The 21,646-nt window shown below is 38.3% G+C and overlaps 1 protein-coding gene across 2 annotated transcripts; it reads right to left on the bottom strand.

Annotated features, from left to right (window-relative positions):
- Positions 1-411: 411 nt before the first annotated feature.
- On the bottom strand, positions 412-20,534 carry LOC146384089 (ceramide transfer protein-like). Of its 2 annotated transcripts, none has more exons than XM_084935849.1 (18): positions 19,853-20,534; positions 18,191-18,325; positions 11,709-11,825; positions 11,499-11,564; positions 8,681-8,788; positions 8,364-8,499; positions 7,536-7,619; positions 6,893-7,050; positions 6,713-6,805; positions 6,541-6,627; positions 6,337-6,429; positions 5,326-5,421; positions 4,998-5,130; positions 4,385-4,455; positions 4,097-4,225; positions 3,847-3,976; positions 2,630-2,766; positions 412-2,502 (listed from the first exon to the last, which is right to left on the bottom strand). In XM_084935849.1, exons 1-17 carry the CDS (start codon positions 19,961-19,963, stop codon positions 2,639-2,641), a joined length of 1,875 nt encoding a protein of 624 aa, XP_084791975.1. In that variant the 5' UTR covers positions 19,964-20,534; the 3' UTR covers positions 412-2,502; positions 2,630-2,638. The 2 variants fall into 2 exon arrangements, with proteins under 2 accessions (XP_084791975.1, XP_084791974.1); XM_084935848.1 differs by having other exon boundaries at positions 8,364-8,502; positions 19,853-20,533.
- Between the last annotated feature and the right edge of the window lie 1,112 nt (positions 20,535-21,646).

Genomic DNA, 21,646 nt, shown 5'->3' with positions numbered 1-21,646 from the left:
CATATACAGGCTTAAGAGAGAGACGAGGCACTTAAAGAAGCCTGACATGAAATCTATTCTAACACAGTAAAGACTGCATTAGACTTCCAGGAGGAGAAAAGAAAAAGCTTTTTAAAAATCTAATATGGGGGTAAAGCCAAGTTATTTTAATAACTGGTGATTCTATGCACATAGTTTATTCATTTGAAATGAAAAGTAATTTTATGTTCAAATGGGTGCCTTGGCAGTTTTTTTTAAATGCAGTGGATGCCCTCATCATACAACCCTTCAGGGGTTGTATGATGAAGGGCATCAGGACTCTTTCACTTGTTAGGCAAATGTGTAACCCACTACATTATGAAGCCAACAGAATTATGTTATACACATACAAAATACAAAAAATGGCAACAAATGACCCCAAACATTACAAACTGGAGGATAAACTTATTTATTTCACTTTAAAAACAGGGCAGAGCCATGTTATCACAGTACATTTATAAGTTGATCCCACAGCATAAGTATGAACAGATTTACAAAAAAAAAAAAAAAAATCAAATTACATTCGGATTTGACAAACCTGTATTACAAATGCCTGTTTTAGGTGAATGAGCTTCAGCATGGTGTTGTTACTCTTAGCTGCGTGGCCGAGCATCATTTTATATGTCCAACACATTTTTCAGCAAAGAGCTTGAAAAAAATTAAATGCTTTTGTGTGAAGCCTGAAACAGCTACAAATCTGCCAATGACACCACCCCAGAAAAACAAAGAAAAAAAACCCACTGTGCTCTCAACAGGTGAAAATGCAACTTAAAAAAAAAAAAAAAAAAAAAAAGAAGTACCCTGGCAACAATACTGATATCTTAAATTTGAAACTTGTAGGGAAAAGAAATCTTTATCCATCCCGTGTGCTTGACAAAAAGAACTTGGCTTTTAACATTTACATTTTTACATTTACTTAAATGTTTAGCAATGTATTGCATGAAAACTGTTCCTAGAAAAAACAAAACAGGGATGCATTTCTTGTGAACCAAAAACAATATGGCCAACAGCAATGGTTGGTGCCAGTAGTTTGCCTTTTTGGTTATTTATTCCCCTTTTGCCCAGGGAAACAAACAATTATAAAAAGAACCGACCCATTTTAAAGTCATGGATCTCTTCATCACACCGCGTTCTATAACGGGAAAATATCGGCAAATGACGTCACTATATCAGCCAACAAGGCCAATATCAGGAGGTACCGATGTTTTGGTGCGTCACTAATAAGAAAAACTCTACTTAAGCTAAGCAGAGTCTTACTTAACCCTATAGACTTAACAGTCCTGTACATGTACAATCGACATCTTCAGACAGAAAATACATGATACAAAGACATTTTAACTGATTAATTTTGTAACAAATCCCAGAAATACTGACAGAAAAGTTGATGGCTTCTAGTAAAATTAATCCAAAAATGATTCAGAAATCTTCAGAATACTTGTGAAAACATCCTGCCAGCCTTCTGTAACATATCACATAGTTCATTCGAGCTTTAATTAAACATTAACAAGGGGAGCATAGCCATGAGGCACTTCACTAGTGATTTCAAAGGGTGCACTAAGAGCACCCTCTTTATCCAAGTCTGGATCTACAGTGTGCTGGAAAACTAAGGCATTTGGGCTCAAGTTTAAAAAAAAAAAAAAAAAAAGCTTTGCAGATCTTCAGCAAAAATGCTAATGTCACTAATTACAATTCATGAAACACTTGAAATATGTTCAAAGACACTCCAACATATTAACAGTGATGTAACTATAAAGCCATACAGGTAACGTACATGATGTCCTGTCCCTCCTTCAGAACCAAAAAGAGGCGTCTTCATCAGAGAGCACAAGTCAGATCAAGTTTTAATGTCATAGGGGTCATGTGTGAATGACAGCCCTCTGGACCTCTGTAACCTTTAGAAAAGATTACAGTTGGCTCAAATCATTTATGTTGTTTTACTAGGAAATTTAAGCAGCTTAAAGGAAAGCTGTAAATGTACGAGTTAGGTATTTGAAAATATAAACATCAAACCAGAGCTGAATATTTAATTTCAATTATCTAACATTTCTGTTTATTTTTTACAACCTTACAGAACATAGATTTATATCATTTGTTCTCTCTAAACAGAGACAACCTGATAGTTCAGTCTCTTAAATGAGTGTTAAAGATAGCATTAAGTGCTGCTGCAGGGACAAGAACTAACTGGCTCACAGCTGGCCGGGTATCTCTCAAGAGAGACATTTGGAAATCCTTTCTGGGTTACAATCGTTTAAGTCTGAATGACTGCAGGCCATCATTTTCTAAATGAAGTCCCATTTCAGAGATTATATTATTTGAGGTCAACATATTTTTATTTGAATTCAGAAATCAGGAAGGGTGGGAGCCCTTTAACCCCTTCCTGAGGGGAACTTTAATAAATCCTGTTGAGGACAACAGAGCAGCTGACAATTTGCTTACAGTGTGTGCTTAAAGCTTCAGGTGAAGTTCTGGCCTTGCGTTTCAACACTGAAAAAAATGGAGATGCTTTGTGTTGATTTGTTGCATTTGTAGTCAACAAGTATTCAGTGGTAAAAAAAAAAAAAAAAAAAAACCCACACACAAAACATTGGAACACTTGTGTGTGATGTCTTGCCTGTGTGCTTCAGAATAAGATGGGTTTGCCAGCAGTTTTTTCCTGGACGTAGGAGGTGAAGCGTTTGAGGAACTTGGGGTACTCCCTCTTAGCCACGGCCCTGAGCACAGAGGCAGGAGCCCAGCCTCCTGGATTCACTGCACACAGACGACATAAAGATTATTTCCAGCTTCAAGCATACAGTAAAGAAAGAGCACTGAATCATGGTTAACCCCATTTTCATACATTAAGCATTGATATAACCTACCATAATTAGTGAACATATGTAGGTAGCTTTCAGTTTAAAGTCATTACGTTTGCATGGCTCTTTGTTTGGGCCCGCTGGCAGAAAGTCTACTTAATGCTAAAGAGGGAAAAATATGAGCCCCAGCAGTAAGATGTTGGCATAAAAATCTGTCACTCAATGAGATGTTAAAAAATGAAAAAGGCAGATTGTTGCTCCTCCCTTAGCCACAACTCTGTTCCTGTTAAAAAAGGAGTTCTTCCTTTCTGCTATTGCCAAGTGCTCAGCCATTTCCAGAGGCTGTAAAGTAAATGAACAAACTAACAATTTTAAATAGAGCCCGACCTATATGGGATTTTAATGCAAATACTATATATTTTTTTCTTTCAAACAAACCAAACATAAAGCGATTTCCCTCACTTTTACTATGTGCACTTACTGGACTTATTATTTTACTGTACAAGTCATGGATAACTTGTTTACACCACGCCCTTCTCTACTCATATGAGATGGTTGTTGTGTTTGTAGCATTCTAAACATGTATTGCCAAAAAGGGAAGACACTTTGAAGAGTGATTCTTTCATCTCTTTACTTTTTAAATTTCCATTTATTGGCTGTTTTAAATGAAGGTACCTCAAATTCTAACCCAAATGGTGATTTTAAATGTTTGGATGAAAATGCAAAATTCATGGACATCAGATTCATAAAAATGAGACTGTTCATGGACCATAAGTGAGCAAACCTAAAAATTTAGCAGGGGATCAAATAATTAAACTGTATCTAATGAAGTTAAAGTTTCTGGAGATAACACCACTGAAAAGGACTGAACAATCTCTCGCAGCAGTGATGCACAACCACAAACCAGTCTCCCCCTAATGGTTGAATTGTGTTAAAAAAGACAGAAAGACAACAGCAGCAACAACAGCAACAGTAACCCACTAAACAAACTAAACAGCACCCTGACATCAGCTGTGGCTAAAACAGTGACACACACCATTGGCGACATAGGTGATTTTACAAAGGATGTTGTCCCTGCTGATCTCTTTATCTCCGTCTGGTGGACTGACGAGCGTCTGGCAGATCATGGCAATGTTGATTTTGGCACGCACACACCTGCTGGTTGGCTGTGGAAAGCGATAGGATAGAGAATGAACAAATGTGTCAGCATTACACATTTATTTTATATTATTTTTTAAAAAAAAAGAAGCTCTTTGTGTCAGATTTCAGGAGGCTTGACTGCTCACCAGTGCATTATCATGATCCACAGAGAAATTACAGACCAGCCAGGTGTCTGGATCATTCTCATTGCTGGCCATAATTTTCCTCATGGCAGAAAGGTATAACACATCCCTCTGAGAGGCAGGCCACACCCGCTGCAACACAAATTCTTTCTTGTTGTTTCAGATGTGACAAGAATGATTCATGCTCTAATCAATGGTGAGGTATTTAAGTAGCTTAAAACAGTGTACTTCACTGCATACAGTGTTTGTGTCTGAAAATCTAAACAGAGATACTCAGCTTGTAGCTCTCACCTTGTGTGTTTGATATACAATAACTGCATTGTCCGACAGCGTCTCCACAATATTAAAGTTTTCAATGGTAGCTAAAGGAAGCAAAAAAAAAAGAAAAAAAGAAAAAAAAAAGGCAGTATTACATCAAACCCATTAAATATAACATTTATAAGAGGGTTTATTATACTCGTTTCCACCTCCACAGTCTACTGGACTAGTGTTGCACAATTCAGTTTAAAATAAGGATTATTTATCTCATACTGAGCTCTGGCGCAGCCCTCAAGTTCAGCCTCAATCTCTCCCCCTTCCCTTTCAACCAGCTTTCTTTTGATTGGCTGCTTCTTGTAAACAGGGATCCTCTTTTCCTTGTAATATGGCGGTGTTTGTCACTGCTGATAGTGTAATGCTTCTGATACACCCACCAAATAAGAAAACACAGACCACTTAAGCACACATATCTCATATCCGCTCTCTTTGTAATCACAGATCAAAGAGTATATAAAATAAATAAATAAATAAATAAATATGAAAGTGAACATTTAGAGTTCACTTTTTTTTTTTCCCCCACACACCACTACAACAGCAACAATTGTCTGAAATTACACTTGAATTGATTTTAAGTTCACAAACTTACTCTCCCAGTCACTGCGGTAGGCAGTGTCCCAAAAGTAGTGGCACACCTCATGACCAGTCACCCCCTTTACTGAATGAGTGGCCTTCAGCGGATCCAGTACAATCCCATTTTCTTCTACCTCTCTCCTGTATACCTGGATACATAAGCCACATTTATGTGAAATCCAGACATAATCACTTTTTCTTATATAATGAGGCTTAAACACATGTCATCCAATAAACTGGTTTAGATAAATGTTACTTTAAGAACAAATTCAGTTTACAATAACCTTTTCAAAATAAGTTAACACGCATGCGAGCACCATTTTACATTCAAATCTTCCTCATACCTTCATTTCACCTTCTTCAACGACCAGCTGCCAGTTGGCGTCTCCACCAACATCCTGCAAGGAGTAGGTCATGTGACTCTGCACCATCTCCTCCACCTACAACACAAAGCCAGGAGCAAAAAGAAAAGATGATACTGATCAGTTTGAAAAGATTGAGAGTAAATATATGGCTAATAAAAACCGAATGTGGACAAAAACTTAAAACTATGCCTTAAAAGACAAAATATTAACTTCCTACTTTTAGAACATTTATCAACATTGGAAATAATTCATTATCATTAATATGAATAGAAACTGATTACAGCTGTACAGTGCCTTCATTCAGTCTGCAAAAACATCGACTGACTTGGGTGTTGTTCAGGAAGAAGGAGTAGCTTTTTTTTAACAATATGTGAGGGGCTACCACAACAAGTTCACCAATTATTAGTAAAGGTCACTCTCAGATTCTGCCCACCATGATTTTCTTCCAATAGGAAGGGACCCAACCTCTAGAAATGCTATGTAACATTCACTAAATGTGCTCTGGTTCTCAAAAAGGTTCCAGAACAGCACCCTGTTAGTGGAAATGAAGAAAAGTGTCCTGAAACCACAAAACTGCCTTATTGATGATCGATGTTTGTAACAGGAAAACCCACACAGCGCATTTACCAGTTTCCATCCGTTCTTCAGAGGATGTGTGAACAAAACGAAATGTGAACAAAAATTAATCAAACCTCTAAATGCTGAAGCTGATAGAATCTGGAACATTAAAGTTTTTTTAAATTCACAGAATTTCTTTCACAAAAGATTAAGAGCCCATTTGCGCTTTCTCTGCGTACTACCAAGTCTTACATTGGACACAAATAAAAATCAGAGCTTGCATTTCATGCTGCTAGTAAATCCTCAGTAAATGCAGATGCCTATTCAAGAAGTGGGCATCTGCATTTACTGAGGATTCGACAATCTATCATGGCAAACAATGACTCCACAGATGATGACAAGTAATGACATCTGAGTGAAGGGTTTAACAACCTTGTTGGAGAATCTGTGTGTGCCGGAGCTTGAATAGGCATCTCCAAGAGGAACGGCGTCAGATCTCTGTATTCTTGTCTTCTCAGTTTGAGACTAAACACAAACAGAAACAGGTGTTTTTAATCACAGACCTGACAGTGTTTAAGTGTATAATTAGTGTATCTAAATAGTTGATGGTACACTGTACTCTGATATTTAGATTACCTGTTCTTCTATTTTGTCCTGTCTGTCAAGAGCAGCTTCCACTGCATCAAAAAATTCATCCTCATTGATGAGGCTGTTTGGACCTTCCTGCCAGTAGAATGAGAACATTAACTGAAAGGCTCTCCTATAAGCCATTATTAATATTGTACTGTGAATGACATTTATACATTACCTCATAATCTGGACCTCCAAAGTGAGACTTTTTCTTCAACTCATTGAGGGCTGATTTGTAGCTTTCCTCTATTCTTCTTCTCTTTTCCATCTCCTACACACAGAAAATAAGCCTAAATTTGAAGAAACAAGAATTGTAGATGAAACTCATCTGGACATTGTTGAGCCAGAGATTACAAACCTTATCCAGTCTCTTTTGCCAGCTGTCCTCTCTCTTCACCATCAGGTCGATGCAGTGGGACAGAGTGGCTAAGATTCCAGCTGTTGTAGCCTTGAATGTAATGGCCTCTCCCTTAAAATCTATGCCATTGATTCCTTTGGGATTCAAGGACTGGAACACTGCAAATCAGAGGAGCAGAGGAAGTACAGTAAATGCTATGAGAAATAAACATAATTTTTAAGGCTTTGTCACTTTGCCCCTTAAAAAGTTGAGAGTAAATGTAACTATTTTGCAAGCTTTAGACTTCCTAAAGCCTCTTCTTACTAGAGGTTTCACAATACATGGGCTCAATTAAAGCAGAGATGACCATACTAAAGCTTTCCTTTCTCAGTGACATCATACAGATCTGAAAGTTACAACTCACAACCTGCAGCATGCTGGCTATTGGTCTCTGGCTGCTGTTACCCTTTCTCAGAGCTTTCTTATATGCAAGTTAACAGCTTTTGTTACAAGTTATTTTTTAATATTTTAACAAATAACTTTAATAACTCTAAATGACATGTGATATCACAACCTGATATTAGGTATTTTTTCAGTGATCTAGACAGAAATACATTTAAACAAGTTCACAGGCTCTCTGAAAGAGAGTGCCTGCAATACTCACATTTTTCTTTGCTGCCATTATTGTTGTGCAGAAACTCTCCGTCTGTGCGGGTGTTGGGAAAGTCATCCTCATCATCTTCCACAACTGGGAAAAAACATAAGAAAGATTCAGAGGAAACACAAGAAAACCAAACAGATTTGTGTTGCTACAGGCAAGTCTTTTCTTTCAGGACCCTGTGAAGGCTACAGAACAGGAAAGCACGTAGTGGCCCATTTGCAACTTAAGCTGCAGCACAGATAAAATCAGACTGACAGATCGCTGCTGTGCTGCACAACATGACAATGGTCCGGTTTCATCTTCAGAATGAAAACAGGGTGAGAGAGGCAAAGAGGCGCAGAGAGGGAGGTGAGGAGAACAAAAGCAGAGCTTTATTCACTGTGGTCAACGACAGTGCCCAGTGCAGGCTGCCGTGAACAAATGTTCAGCCAGCCAAGACAGTATGAGGGGTGGGTGAGTCACAGCACATAAACACATTCCTTACCAGACCCAGCCCAAGTTTCTCCTAAGCAAATATTTATCATCAGTTCTAGGTAAAATATGAATGCTAAAGTTTGGGTAAAATGAAGGGAATACATTCAAGGGAAAAAAAACTGAAATCCTAATTTTTGAGAAGCTGAAAACGAAAATGTTTTGGTTTTTTTTTTTGCCCCGAAATGATCAACTATTTAAATCCAGCTACATAAAAAGAAAGTTGATTTAAAAAGTTTAAAACGCTCTGACAACGTGGATTTTTTTTTCTCTTTCAAATGTTAAAAAGACAAAATATATATCCAAACTGGATCACCAAAACAATGGTTTTCTAGGTGTGTGGGTGGCTGTGGTTCTTACTTTTATCCCTCTGCAGTTCATCCTTGGACACAGCATCTGCACAGCTATCAAAGTATTTCTGGAGTGTGTCCACCTGCCTGCACAAGATATCTCTGAACGTCTCCATCTCGGCCAGCTTCTCTCTCAGGCTGTGACCCTTCTGAAGAAACAACAGATTTAGTTATAAACCTTAGTTTACATTATCAACATGTAACCATCAACCATCAACGTGCATCTAAAACTATCCAAACATCACAAATAGAGCCCTCATGTGTACAGATCCAAGACTGTACCCACTGACTTCCTCAGCTCGAGTAAACAGTACCAGGAAAACTCACCTTGAAGGAAGACGTGGAGGTGGCAGAGTAGCCACTGGTGGCTGAGGTGAGAGACAGCATAGAGCCATGTCTCCGCAGACTGGACTCAGAGCCATAACCAGAATCAGCCTGCAAAAATAAATACAGCAAACTGTGAACAATTTAGTTTGTTACAACACCTTTGAAAATGGATTGTAATTATTTAATAGGAGAGCTGTAAAGCAAAGCAACTATATTCCAGGAGGACAAAAAAAGACCAAAACAAACAAACAAACAAACAAACACATCAGACACATACAGAAAACAACAGTTAATTATAAAAGACTATAAAAATTTATTGTAAAAATAAATAAATAAATAAACTATATTGTACTAATGTGGTGTTTTCAGTGGGAGAAACGTTTCGTGACTCATCCAAGTGACATCTTCAACAACATGTTTCTCCCACTGAAAATACTACGTCCAGATGAACAGAATCAACTTTTTAGGATATACTTACCTGGATGAGCATAAAGCTTGGGAATTATGTGTAAATACACTGATCTGTTTGACACTTAAGCAATGTTTAATATGAGCATATTGCAACACTAATAGGTCCCCTTTAAGCAAAATCAGAGACACTAACCAAGTTCTTTATAAAAACAAATATGTATCTTTTTAGTTTTTTCCTCATAAAGCATTCAGATGTAGTCACCATTAGTCCTACTATTCTAAACTTCAAAAGGTTTAATAAAAATTGTTGTCATCCTTTGAAAAACAACATACAGTAAGTAATCACTGAAATTCTTTTCACATTACATTCAAGCAGGTACAACAACACTTAATGTTGTTGTGAAAAATTTTCAGACACAGTGACAACAGCAGCACGTGACAAGGTTTTAGTGACCATGACAGCACAACTGAAATATCAGCTGGTTTCCTGTAAGCCAGGCTGGTTCAATTTTCCTCTTACATAATAGACTGGCCCTCAAAATAGACAGTAATGACAAAACAGAGAAAAGGTTCAGCTGCACTGACGAGAAACAAGAGCTGCAGTACCTGTCCCTTTAAAAGATAGTTTCAAGTTGAGCCAGCAGAGGGCATGAAACGTAAACGCACATGACAGGCACAAGAGCTTGGGGTTACTGTCGGTCAGTGACCAGAAGTAGCTCTGCCTGTGTTCAGATGGATTTCTGTCACTGCTGCTTGCCCTTTGGCCAACATTCTGCTGCCCCACTGACTTAACCAGTACAAATGGCCCTTGCTAAATGTTTATATAAAGACATTTTAACCTGTTTGAAAAAAGTAACTATCCAAGCAAGTAGAGGGTTTCTATCCATGGCAGGATAAAAATCTGAAAATACAAATTAACACAGTATAAAGTATCAGATGTTGGATGCCTTGTCAATAAGACCCACACACATGCACAGGTCATTAGGTTGCATGCTGCAGGGTAAATAATAGGTGTACAAATATTTAGTGTGCCTGGTGATTACAGCCCCACTGAATACATATAAACATGCTCTTTGGAAAAAAGAAGATGCAACATCTGGTCCTCATAGAAAGCCTTCTGCCTGAGCAGAAACAGACTTTATCATTTTCTAATAATGAATAAGTATAATAAAATAATTGTATAAGGCAGACACAATAGATTAGATTACAGTACGTTAGGCCATATATCTGGACATACAGAACTTAAAACAAACATAGTTTATCTAAACACTGACAGTATCCTAGGAACAAGAGTTGCTTCATTTTAGGATGTGTCACTTTTTCAAAGTGTAAGATGACTGATCCCTGAGCTTGTAGTGTGTTGTGTCTCCCTGGAGACGCTGGTTGCTAAGTGCTGTGAGTAATGTAATTTAGACAGGGAAGCAGGGCCTTCTAAGAAGAAGGGTTTTAGGCAATGACTCATTGTGGGTGGGAAGGCCGGGTATGCTTGTATATGCTCAAGATTCATTCTTTGTTATTCTTGTCTGAGTCACTGGTGCTTAGATGATCGAAGACGGGGAGGAGGAGGGTAAAGAGCGGGGATTTCCTAAAATCAAGTACCATGTGTGAGCAGCATGTGTTTAAGCAGAGAGGCAGAAGGTGTGGTAAAGGAATATTGCATTGGAAATGAGTGGAGCAGGGCCCCTTTAAATAGTCACATACAAAATCTGTATTTAAAAATTAGTTTGTGTGATTTCTTGCCTTTTTTAAACACAGGCATAAATGCTAAATCACACATGCCACAAAGAATTATCTTTGTGGCAAAAAATGCAAAACATATTTACACATGTGACATACATTGAATAGTATGGATGTACAAGTAGAAACACAAGAGTGTCCTCAAAGCCACTACTGTCTTTTATCCATGGAATAAATATGCTGGCTACCACTGTTGCTCTCCATGCACTAAAACATGTAAATGACAAACTTCTACTCTAAAAGTGTATAAATTCACTCGGCCACTGATGCTAAAAAAAAAAAAAATGCAGATTGCATAGTCAAGGGTTATCTGAGATATCTGGGTAATGTCAACAAAAATGATTTAAACAAATCTTAGTTGTGCTCTTCAAACAGCTTCCTCAGCAAGTTACCTATGTGTTCAGTGTCTGTGTTTGAAAAAGGATCATGCTAAGCCTCAGCTAACTCCAGTGTTAGAATAACTGAGCTATGTATACCTACTTTGTTAAAAAGCCCTTACGCACCAGTAGAGAACCGTCTAGGATTAAAGTGCCCACACAGAGTACACAATTATGGATAAAAATAAATAAATATGAATTTGTGCAAACAGAAACACGTGCTGTAACACTACTGTGCTACAGACAAATGCACAAGAGCTCCTACACTCCTTTGGTCTTGCCAACAAACGCACCAGTGGTGGAGGGATGATTATTCTTCCTTGGACTCCTCCCTTCTCTCTCCTTCCTTCTCTGATACTCTAAGAAATACATACAAGCACACACACAAGCATACAATAAACACACACTTACAAATCTCTGAATGATATGACATCTCTAAATATGACAAGAATTTGATCTCTTTTGATAACACCAGTTCATGGTCTGCTGTATTAAAGACTTACCCTGTGCAGTTCAATCGATTCAATCCACTGGTGTCTGTGCTCGGGGTCCTGAGCTCTGAGGTACCACACACTGTCGTTTACACTCATATCCAGCCGGCACTCGTCAAATTCATGAGGCTGAAAAAAATATATACACACAGAAAAAGAATATAGGACAAAAACTAGGTTAATCAGTGTGTGAGATTCTGGTAAATGAGGCCAGTTATGGGAACCAAGCTGACTTGATATCTGTAGTGATATAGCCATAAAATTCAGAATTTGCTTTCATGTTCTTTTCAATCCAACAGGAAAACCAGCTGACTTTCCTGTTTAGGAGAGCACAGCGAGGCATATGTGAGGGGTGGTCACCCATGAAAGTAGCTATTAAAAAGACAGTCCAAAAGCAAACTGCTGAGCTGTCCCTTGTATGTTACATGGTGGGCAGCAATCTGTTCCTGCTTTTCCTTTAATAATAGCCTGTCTTTAGTTTAGACCAGTCTATATATCGCAAAGTGATGGAAGACAAAGAAGAGTGCATGACAGGCACAGAAGTCTCAATTTTAAAATGGTGTATTACAGGTGGAGCAGTGGCAGATAACTGGCCTTGTAAAGCATTTTTGCACAATGGAGCACACTCCTAATAGCTCTCCAGTATACTGTCAGAACTGCAAATCCACTGTGTTGGTGTTGCATGTAACCAGACTTTGTGTGACAGTAATGGAAGAGGTAATGATGGCATTTACGTATGTAGCATCAGACCTTGTGAAAGGACACTTCTGCAGTTAAGTCCCAAGGCTAAACTGCTTTCAACGTCTAATCGCAAAGGGTAGTATGAGTAAAAGCCTGGCTTGTTCAAAGAGTCACAGATAGAGGTTAGAGGGCACAGAGAAATGAAAATTCTTAATGAATAGAAATGCAGTTTAATAGAAAGAAAGAAAAAAAATCTCTACTTTCGTATGCTCACCACAATAAATAAACACATCTGTAACCTGTATTTATTGTGTTTGTAATAAATATAACAAATTTAGTCCTTTATAACGGAGGGCTATAAGGGGATCCAACACTGCAAAGACTTCATTTCCATGATTTTTTTTTCCAGGGAGAAGTTAACAGCTTTAGTGTTTAATTAATGCAATTATCGATTTCCTGGGTTACTGAATCAATATCAACTTGTGAGGGCAAACATTGTAATTTTACTTAATTGATTATTCCAATCTATGAACTCCATTTAATCTATAACACATTAACACTACTATAAAGTATTTTTTTAATTCTGTGAACCAAGCTACATAGAGCTACATACATTTACGAGCAATTATGAGCTCACTGTCTAATACAAGGATGAGCAATTTATTTATTTTTTTGAAATAGTTCATACTAAGGTAAAGTAAGCAAAGGGCAACACACTGGGACATATGAGTTGAAACATGTCATCACAATGAAGAGATTACTTAAATAAAACGATTACATGGTGCATCAACTTCTAAAGTAGTTTATATCGGACTGATTGTCAAATATGTACCACTGCACACGTCATGAATAAAACTTAGTGCGCATACACTTATGTTATAAATGTGAACTCAAGGCAGACAGTTCCATTTGTTTCCAAAGAGCAGTCAAATATTTCCCAGTGAAAAAAAAATCAAACTTCTTTTGTCTTGACAGACTCAACCCTAATTCAGCTCTGCATCAACACGTTCCTAGAATATTAATGTCCCAGGACAATCTAAGACTGGCAGTCTAGCATGTTGTGTGATACTGAAACATACAGTCCAAGGGACAGATGAACTGGATAGAATTCCTTTATTGTCCCTCTTCACAGTAAAACAAGATTTAATGTGCAACTCTTCCATATAATAACCTCTCCTTTAAAAATAACCAAAGACGGATTGATTTGTTGAAATCACCATTAACATGATTTTTGGTCTGTGGATTTCATTTTTATTTGATTTTATCACATAGCACAGTCTAAGACAGTCTACTGGCCATACTTTGCTCTTGTGTGATCTAATACGCTTAGAGATGGCTTGAGCTTAACTGCAGAATGCTTGAGTCCATTGGCAGAGTAAGAAATGGCCCACTACAGGGAATTTAAGTAGATTTCATTGGAAGACTGTGATTTGACTATATTGCCTGGCATCTGGGCAGCACTGGGGCCAAGAGCAGATGCTCAATGTCAATACCACAGCATCTGAGTGAATACTGAATGCCCTCCTAATCAAACGCTCATTTAGGAGTTACCAGCAGCACTTGCATAAAACCAACAGCCGTCACAGAGACACATGTGAAGAGGAAACAAATGCAAGGAAGGAAGCAAGCATGTGGCATCCTTGACCCTGTATCAGTTAAAAGAAACAAAGGACTGGATTCAAACCTGCAGAAATCACAAGTAGTTGTTGTCTTTGCATTTTTCATATATCTAAATGAGGGAGATTAACCTCCATATAAGCAATGACCACTCTTTTTGAGAAAAATCACTTGTTAAAAGCTCCCCCACTACTACAAATATTGCTTATCTACTACAACTATACTATACTAAAACTATGGAAACACACGTGAGAGAGCTGGTTGCAGTCATGCACAAAACTTGGAAGTGTATAAATCTGGATTCTGGTGACATCTGGTTGCTGGATGTTGGCCTACTAACAGATAATCATGGCAAATAGGAACCTGCACCAAGTCTGAGAAGTTACTTGGACCCAAGATTGGAATCCAAAATTCCATTTCTGACATGCTCTTTCACAAGATGACATGGCATGCTGACAACAAACACAGCCACAGTCGCATGAGAAAGGCAAGCAGACTAAAAAAACAATTAAATAAAAGTGCATGGACTGTTTATTCTGTGTCAGTCTATTTGTGCAGTTTGATGAATTAACTATCAAAGTGAATATGAAGGCCTAGTGAATACATGTTGTCCAGAGTCTATTACCTTATTAGTCCCCTGTGACCATGGACAGAACAAACAGGCATTAAACAAAGGGATGGATATTTTAGATGTGACTGCAGTAAAGCTCTGAAGGTCCCCTGACAAATCGATACTTTGTTTTTACATCTTCAAAGGCCAATATCTAATGAAGGTTGGATCAAACATGCAGTTCTCTTTGCCTCGTAATGTTACTTTCACTATTTAACCTAGATATTTAGAAATCTATCTGGGACAAATAGCAGATTGTGACCATTAGTGATGCCTTTAAGAGGGAGTGTTAGTGAGTGATTATTTCAGCAATTCTTTTGATTCTTTTTATTCAGGGTATTGTGCCGTTCTCCTTGCCTGTGTTTGCTGCCAAAAGCCTCTGGCAGCATCCCCCACAATCCCTGCCTTTATGTGAATTGCTACTGTACTTTATAATTCACACACCTATCTCTAGCTATAGATATCCATCCATCCATCCATCCATCTATGTGTGTGTGTGTGTGTGTGAATTAGTATCAGAGACTATTATACAAGTGGCTGCGTCTATGAATCTTATTTGTTTGGTAGTTTTCCACCCAGCACGGTAGATAAATAACTACATTTTATGAACTTATTTACAGCTAAAATATTTATGGTTTGGTCATGAAAATGATGAGGCAAAACAGCCCCACTCTGTCTCTATTCTCTTATAAATATAAACTTCCTACAAAGCACCAAAAAGCGTCCCCTTCTGTCCTCTCCCATCTAACCTCTTCTTAGCTGGTGTACGTGTCTGCAGTCACAAACTCCCGAACTGCATGAATAGGAGTACAAGAAAAGAAGTCACAACAATTCAGTAGAAGAAAAAAAGGAGGGAGTGAAACCACTGTAAACTCTGAAACACCCTACTAAACTTTGAAAGAGCTAAATGTAATCTAAACAATATATTAATTCTCCACCTAAATGAACTTCAGACATATAACAACACAATATATATATAATATGTTCTTATTCCTTCAACACTGAACTAAGACCAAGTGCCAGGAACATTTTTCTGCATCTGTCTGGGACTAAAACAGGATTCACTTACAGTCATAGTAGAGGAAGCATTGACTCATCAAGTGGTCAAAGGGAAAAGGAAAGCTAAATCAGCAAGAGTCAATGATGCCATGAACATTTTTGTTAGTTACTTACACAATAAGGCACATGTTTCTTCACTGTCATCATGACCCACAGAGTGAAGGAAGTCACACACTATCAGGAAGAGACACACTTGCTGGCTAAAGGCACCTTGCAAAGCTTCACTAGCATTGGCCTATTTAACTTCTTCTCTTTCTCCAACCCTTTCAAGTGGTTCACTGTGACATAAATACCACTGCAGAAAGACCCAGGATGTCACCATCCATTTTTGCATTTACCTCATACAGACAAAAACATCTACTGCTCACCAGTTCCAGTGAGAGATTCTAAGTAGGCCAGTGTGCTTATTAACTGACCATGGAGCTAAAAATGGCAATGGTCATGTCAGCCTTTGTAGATACACTTATCCTACAATCACATTATAACCACAACTTGGAACAACATGACAAAACAGTTCAGGACCAAGTCAACAAACAGAAAAAAGACAGACTCAGAAATAAATCTTGAGCTAATAAAAGTTAGCAGGTGATTAAAGGATAATAGAAGAAGTTCCTTATCAATTCCACACTTTCCACACAATACTTTAATATCAGAGATTTAACTGTAAGCCTTTATCAGTTTCACTGCTTGAGAATTTATAGCATTTATAACAAACTATAATTTATACACCACCAAAGAATCAATGCCAACACTACGAATGAGCTTATGAGTTACTGGAGGAGTCTTGTTTGGTTTACCCAAAACTTAATATTGATACTATGGAAACTGACCCCAAGAGAGAAATAGTCTCAAACGCACGCCCGCCCGCACGCACGCACACACGCACGCACACACGCACGCACGCACACACACGAAATGATGCATTAAGCAAAATCTCTTAACTGTCATTACCCTGAATAAAATCTGTTAGGAGTGCAACATAGACTTCCGTTACTTCCCTCTGGAATAAAGATATAATGTGTATGCAGTTTGCATAACTGATGACACTGAACCATTAAACAGAAGCAGCTACACTGTCTCCTAGTTTTTCCCCTCCTTTTTTCCCTTCACAATAATATTAGCATTTATTCTGAATAGTAAATCTCTTCCAGCTAACATTAGGTCGTTAACTTGTGGGTTGGACCATATTGGAACACTACACCATCTGAGAAACTATGACATATAACAAGATTTGTGATTAGTAATGATCTATTCTAATTCTGTTTTACTAGTATTAAGCACAGGTGTATAGATAAGTTTGTCCTGTAAAGAGGCTTATGCACTTCTCAAATGGCTGAAGTCATGACAGAGCATCTTTAGGATGGTTATCAGCAGCTGGGAACATTATCTCAAAGATAAGAGCAAGCCTCACTCCAGAGCACGTCCACAGCATTCACGAATTCATGAACTGAATCATCTGGAAACTTTGGAAACTTGTTATTTTGGGCTGGAAAATAAAATCTTTTTTATTTGATTTGAAGCTTTATTTAAGCTTATTGACAGAAGCCATTTTTTTTACTTTTCTATTTGCACATTATTATTTTTTAAATACTACTAGCACTGTAATTTGTATTACTTAATGTTATTTATTTAATTTTTGTTCTGATGTTCTATTGAGTAATTTTAAAAATACGTTTGATTATTTTCAAATTGGTACATTAGTCAACTACCAAAATAATCTTTAGTTGCAGCCATAGTATGCAGACATGACATTCATGTATGTTTTGTTATGTGGAACATTTTTAACCTTCAGTTTGTTTCTATTCCAATGTAAAATTTTGATTTTGAGCCCATAACAGAAATGGCAAAAGGAAGAAGTCAGAAAACTGTAAACATTTGACCGGTGAGTATGGTGTAATTGTAAATATGGCTAACTGATTCAATGCAATGAAGCATGTTACTCAATAGATGGCATAAACTAAGTAAGTAACACGCCTGTCACTACACTGCAATAACTGTCTGTGAATGGACATCACCTGCTATTTTTCCAAAAATATGGGGTATGTTTTCACTGGAGTGAGAAGCTAATTCCCTAGAGAGTGCTGTGCAAAAGTTAATTTTTACATGTGCTGGGAATGGTTAAAGCTGAACAAACAGATCTAATAGCAAAGCGCTGCCTAGAAACGATAACTTATTCATTTCCCCTGTTACTGTTTGGAAAGAGCCTGTCAGAAAGAGCTGACCTCGGGATCCCAGTGAGAAAAGATGAAAGGTGAAAGAGTGGGAATATAAATTTCTCTGACAGGATTATATGAAAGATCTGATGAGCATGGTGATCTCTGCTTCTAACAGCTTGGAGTTGTATTTTTTGGTCTATCCTAATTACAGTTGCACAAGAATGAGAGTCACATGATGTAGTTCTTAGTGAAGTGTTACAAGAGCAGCCATTCTTGCAAGATGTTTTGTAAGGACCACATTTGCACAAGTTTCACAACTTTAGCTGGTCAGTAATCAGTCGCCTCTGGTAAATTACAAATGCAGTACTCACAGTAATAACAGCTTTGCTAAGACAGAGGGAACCCCGACAGCCATACTCTGTCTCATCCTGAGACTTGTAGTAGCTCAGTGTGTTGTTTTTCAGCACAACCCAACGGTCCTGCCAGCCGTGGATGTAGTTGGTCCACTGAAAATAAAAATTAGCAGCGTCAATACTTTTCTATACTGGGGGACAAGAAAGTTCAAACACATGTGCAATTTAATAATAAAACTACATTTTTAACACCTCGGTTCCCAGTTGCCCAAGGCTCATTATGGCTGATCTATGTGAGGTTGAACTTCAGCCTTACTGAAGAGCTACTGTAGCACAAACTGCTGGAAACTTCATGGCTACTTTTCAGCCAAGTGCCCAAGCTGACCACTTTCAACCACAAAACACCCAGAACTGGACCCTAGAGCAATTGAACAAGGTGACTTGCCCTAATAGATTGTGTTTTCTTTTACTTCATGAGGACAGCCAGGTGACCTGGGGAAGAGACTGCTACCTACCGAATGCACTTAGGAAAAAGGCCTGCAGGCTTAAGAAGCATAATGCTCTCCTTGGAGACCTCAGGTCCATTAATAAGGATGTTACTTTTACAGCTACCATGTGCATTAACACTGTTGCGGACTACCTGCACAAACTGTAAAAACTGTTCAAGGATAACATTCAAATACCAAGCATCTAAGTCCAATTGCGCATGTGTGGGATGGACTGATCTGTGGATCATACCCCAAGATGGGACTGAGCTGTTCTGGCTCCATGAGGAGTGATCTAGCCAAAATGCTAGATACCGAAGCTGGCAATTGTACTGCTGTTTGGTACCATCTGAACAAGATAGTTTCTGTGGTATTAGACTGCACTAAAACAGCAAGCATTTTCACAGTAGGGGACTGAATAAATCAAAACAAACTTAAATTTTCCATAAAAAACATTCTGACACATAGAATTTAATCTAAGGTTTAGACTCATTAAACCTCAAGACCTATGACGTATGTATAGCTTAGTTCGATTTAACAGGTGAGCTCATCTGGTTACAGATCTGCTTAATCGCACAATATGCTTGGTTAGCAGGTCAGCGTGCGATCTGTTCAGAGACAGCCTGTGTACAGTGAGATTACCACGTTAGCTTGTCAGCAGCTTAACAAATTAAAACCTTGCTCAATTTGCCCAAAAAAGGGTGACACACATGAGCAAAACCATATGGCAAAATAGGTTACAGAGATTAGACTTTGTCTACCAGAAGACTTAACAGTCCCTTTACTAAAGAAAACCAGGACAGTTGAACAACAATACTAGTCTAGTTATACTAAGCAAACGTTTTGTTGAATTGCTTTACAGTACAGGCTTTAAATAAATGTTACATCTAGTAGCTTGAGAGCTACAAGACCTGTGCATTACACAAGCTGGTCATCTGGTTTCACTGGGGGCTTTCCTTTTACTTCAGAGGGATTACTGGTCTGATATAGCTATAACGTTGATGGAAATGTTGTTGGGCGGATTCACTGGATAACCTTTTCCTAAAGGAGACATACCACGATTTGTCACCACATTACCCAGATTTTTTCCTGATACGTATACGGACACAGCTGTGCCACTTAGACCCACGGGACAGGACAGCGAGACTGAGCGAGGAAAATAAATACATAAAAAAGGCTTTCAAACGTGACTTACCTTACTAAGGTATCCGCTGAACTCGGCGATGCCAATGGGATGTCCAGGCTCTTCTCGAGGCTCTATATCTTCCTCAGAACCGGAGGAGTTCCAACTCTGATTATCTGACATTTTCTTAACCTATCTCACTAACACCGGGGACACAAACCTGGCATATGACGTTAGGTTTGGAATGACAATATAGTAGCCGAGTTTCTTGGACCCGAAAAAACAAACAAATAAACAAAACAAAACCAAAAAAAGATAGAAAAAACGAGCAACAGTTTATAGAACCATGTTGCGCTCTTATCGACTGACTAATATCTTAGGACACACAAAATCAACAGCTAGCTCACAGCTAGTAAACGTTAGTTAGCAAAGGAGGTTTCAACACATTTTTTGACAGAGATCAACGTTAGCTGAGTCCGGTACCTTAGCTGTCAACACCGCTCTACCGCCCTTTTCTCCAGCGTTCACTGAGTCCCAGAAAGAAGGGACTCGGATGAAAAGCAGATAAACGTGTTCAAGATAGCTTCAGTATTTACGACTAATCCGCAGTAGAGTTTCAGAAAAACGCAGTGGCCCTTACAGCGCTTGTTTTCCTATGTACGTTTGTGACAGCTATCCAGCTCAACGCCATGTTCAACTGACGTCTGGGGCTTCCTCTAGGTTCGTGCTAGAGCGCCTGTTCTCAATTGTGTGGTGCGCAGGGGCGCTGGCTGAAGTCACGTCATCAAATCCCCTCCTAAATTGGAAACAGGCCCCGCCCACTTTTTTATAGTAGCTTACTGAAAATACATTTAGAAGGGCTAAAAAATACACTCCGAAGTTCGAGAAAAGAAAACAGCCTAAGGTGTGCTGAGGAGAAAATAGTTTTTAATAAGTGTAACAAGGTTGAGGCTTTAATCACAAATATTTTTAATATATTGTATAGTTAGCCTTTATTATCATGTAAATCAGATGCAAATACATTATACTTTTCCTCAATTGATTAGTCTTCCATAATTAGTTAATACAGCCCAATGAAGAAAATACAATTTAACATACAAAACAAAATAGTCTGGATAAACTATTTAATGTCACAGCAGAGAGAATGAGGAGGAGCTTCTTCCCCCAGGCTATTCGGGCCCTGAACCAGGTGTAGGACTGGACTCTCCCACACACATCACATCACCACACGCACTCTGGTTTTTCTTCATGCACACTTCCTATAATTTATAATCTCTTTCTGCTATTTGCACTTTTTTTTTTACTGTAAATTTGTAAGTTAAATCTGTAAATTTTGTATAACCTGTAAATTGTAAATACTGTAAAACCACTGTCATTTAATGGTCAGGCATTGCATTGCACAGCTACAAGCATTTCACCTCATGTCATACTGTGTATGGTTGTGTGTGTGACAAATAAAATTTGAATTTGAATTTGAACACTCTAATTCTAGTTGCTTATTCCACATGGCATAACACATTCATTCATAAGAAATCCCTTCCCCCTGTCTCCTGTTCTTGTTTGATATAAGCCTGTACAGACCTGTACTTATGGCAACCCTGAGTCATATGATAATCCTTAGGCAATATATCTATCTGAGACTATCAGGCCTTGTCATGTGAAATTCAAACAGCAATTTTGTCAGTTACAGAAAGGAAAGAAAAGGAAAGGAAAGGAAAGGAAAGGAAAGGGAAGGGAAGGAAAGGAAAGAGGAGAGGAGAAAAGAACCATGTCATGGGTTTTTTTTTAGTTGGATGCATTTTCATGAAACCACGAGACTTCGAAACCACAAGACTCCTGTTAGGAGCACAATCCAACTATTCTCTT

The sequence above is a fragment of the Perissodus microlepis genome, chromosome 7, assembly GCF_051167445.1.
Source record: "Perissodus microlepis isolate ML-2025 ecotype Zambia chromosome 7, ASM5116744v1, whole genome shotgun sequence".
Lineage (NCBI taxonomy): Eukaryota > Metazoa > Chordata > Actinopteri > Cichliformes > Cichlidae > Perissodus > Perissodus microlepis.
The sequence above is the reverse complement of the archived record's forward strand: the minus strand, read 5'-3'. Positions and strand labels throughout refer to the sequence as shown.

Excerpts from the sequence above, each read along its gene's own strand:
- LOC146384089 (XM_084935848.1), bottom strand. The coding sequence starts at position 19,963 with ATGTCAGATAATCAGAGTTGGAACTCCTCCGGTTCTGAGGAAGATATA. Across the intron at positions 4,226-4,384 it reads TTGTATATCAAACACACAAG|CGGGTGTGGCCTGCCTCTCA; the intron begins GTGAGAGCTACA and ends TTTGTGTTGCAG. Across the intron at positions 3,977-4,096 it reads TGGATCATGATAATGCACTG|CCAACCAGCAGGTGTGTGCG; the intron begins GTGAGCAGTCAA and ends CGCTTTCCACAG.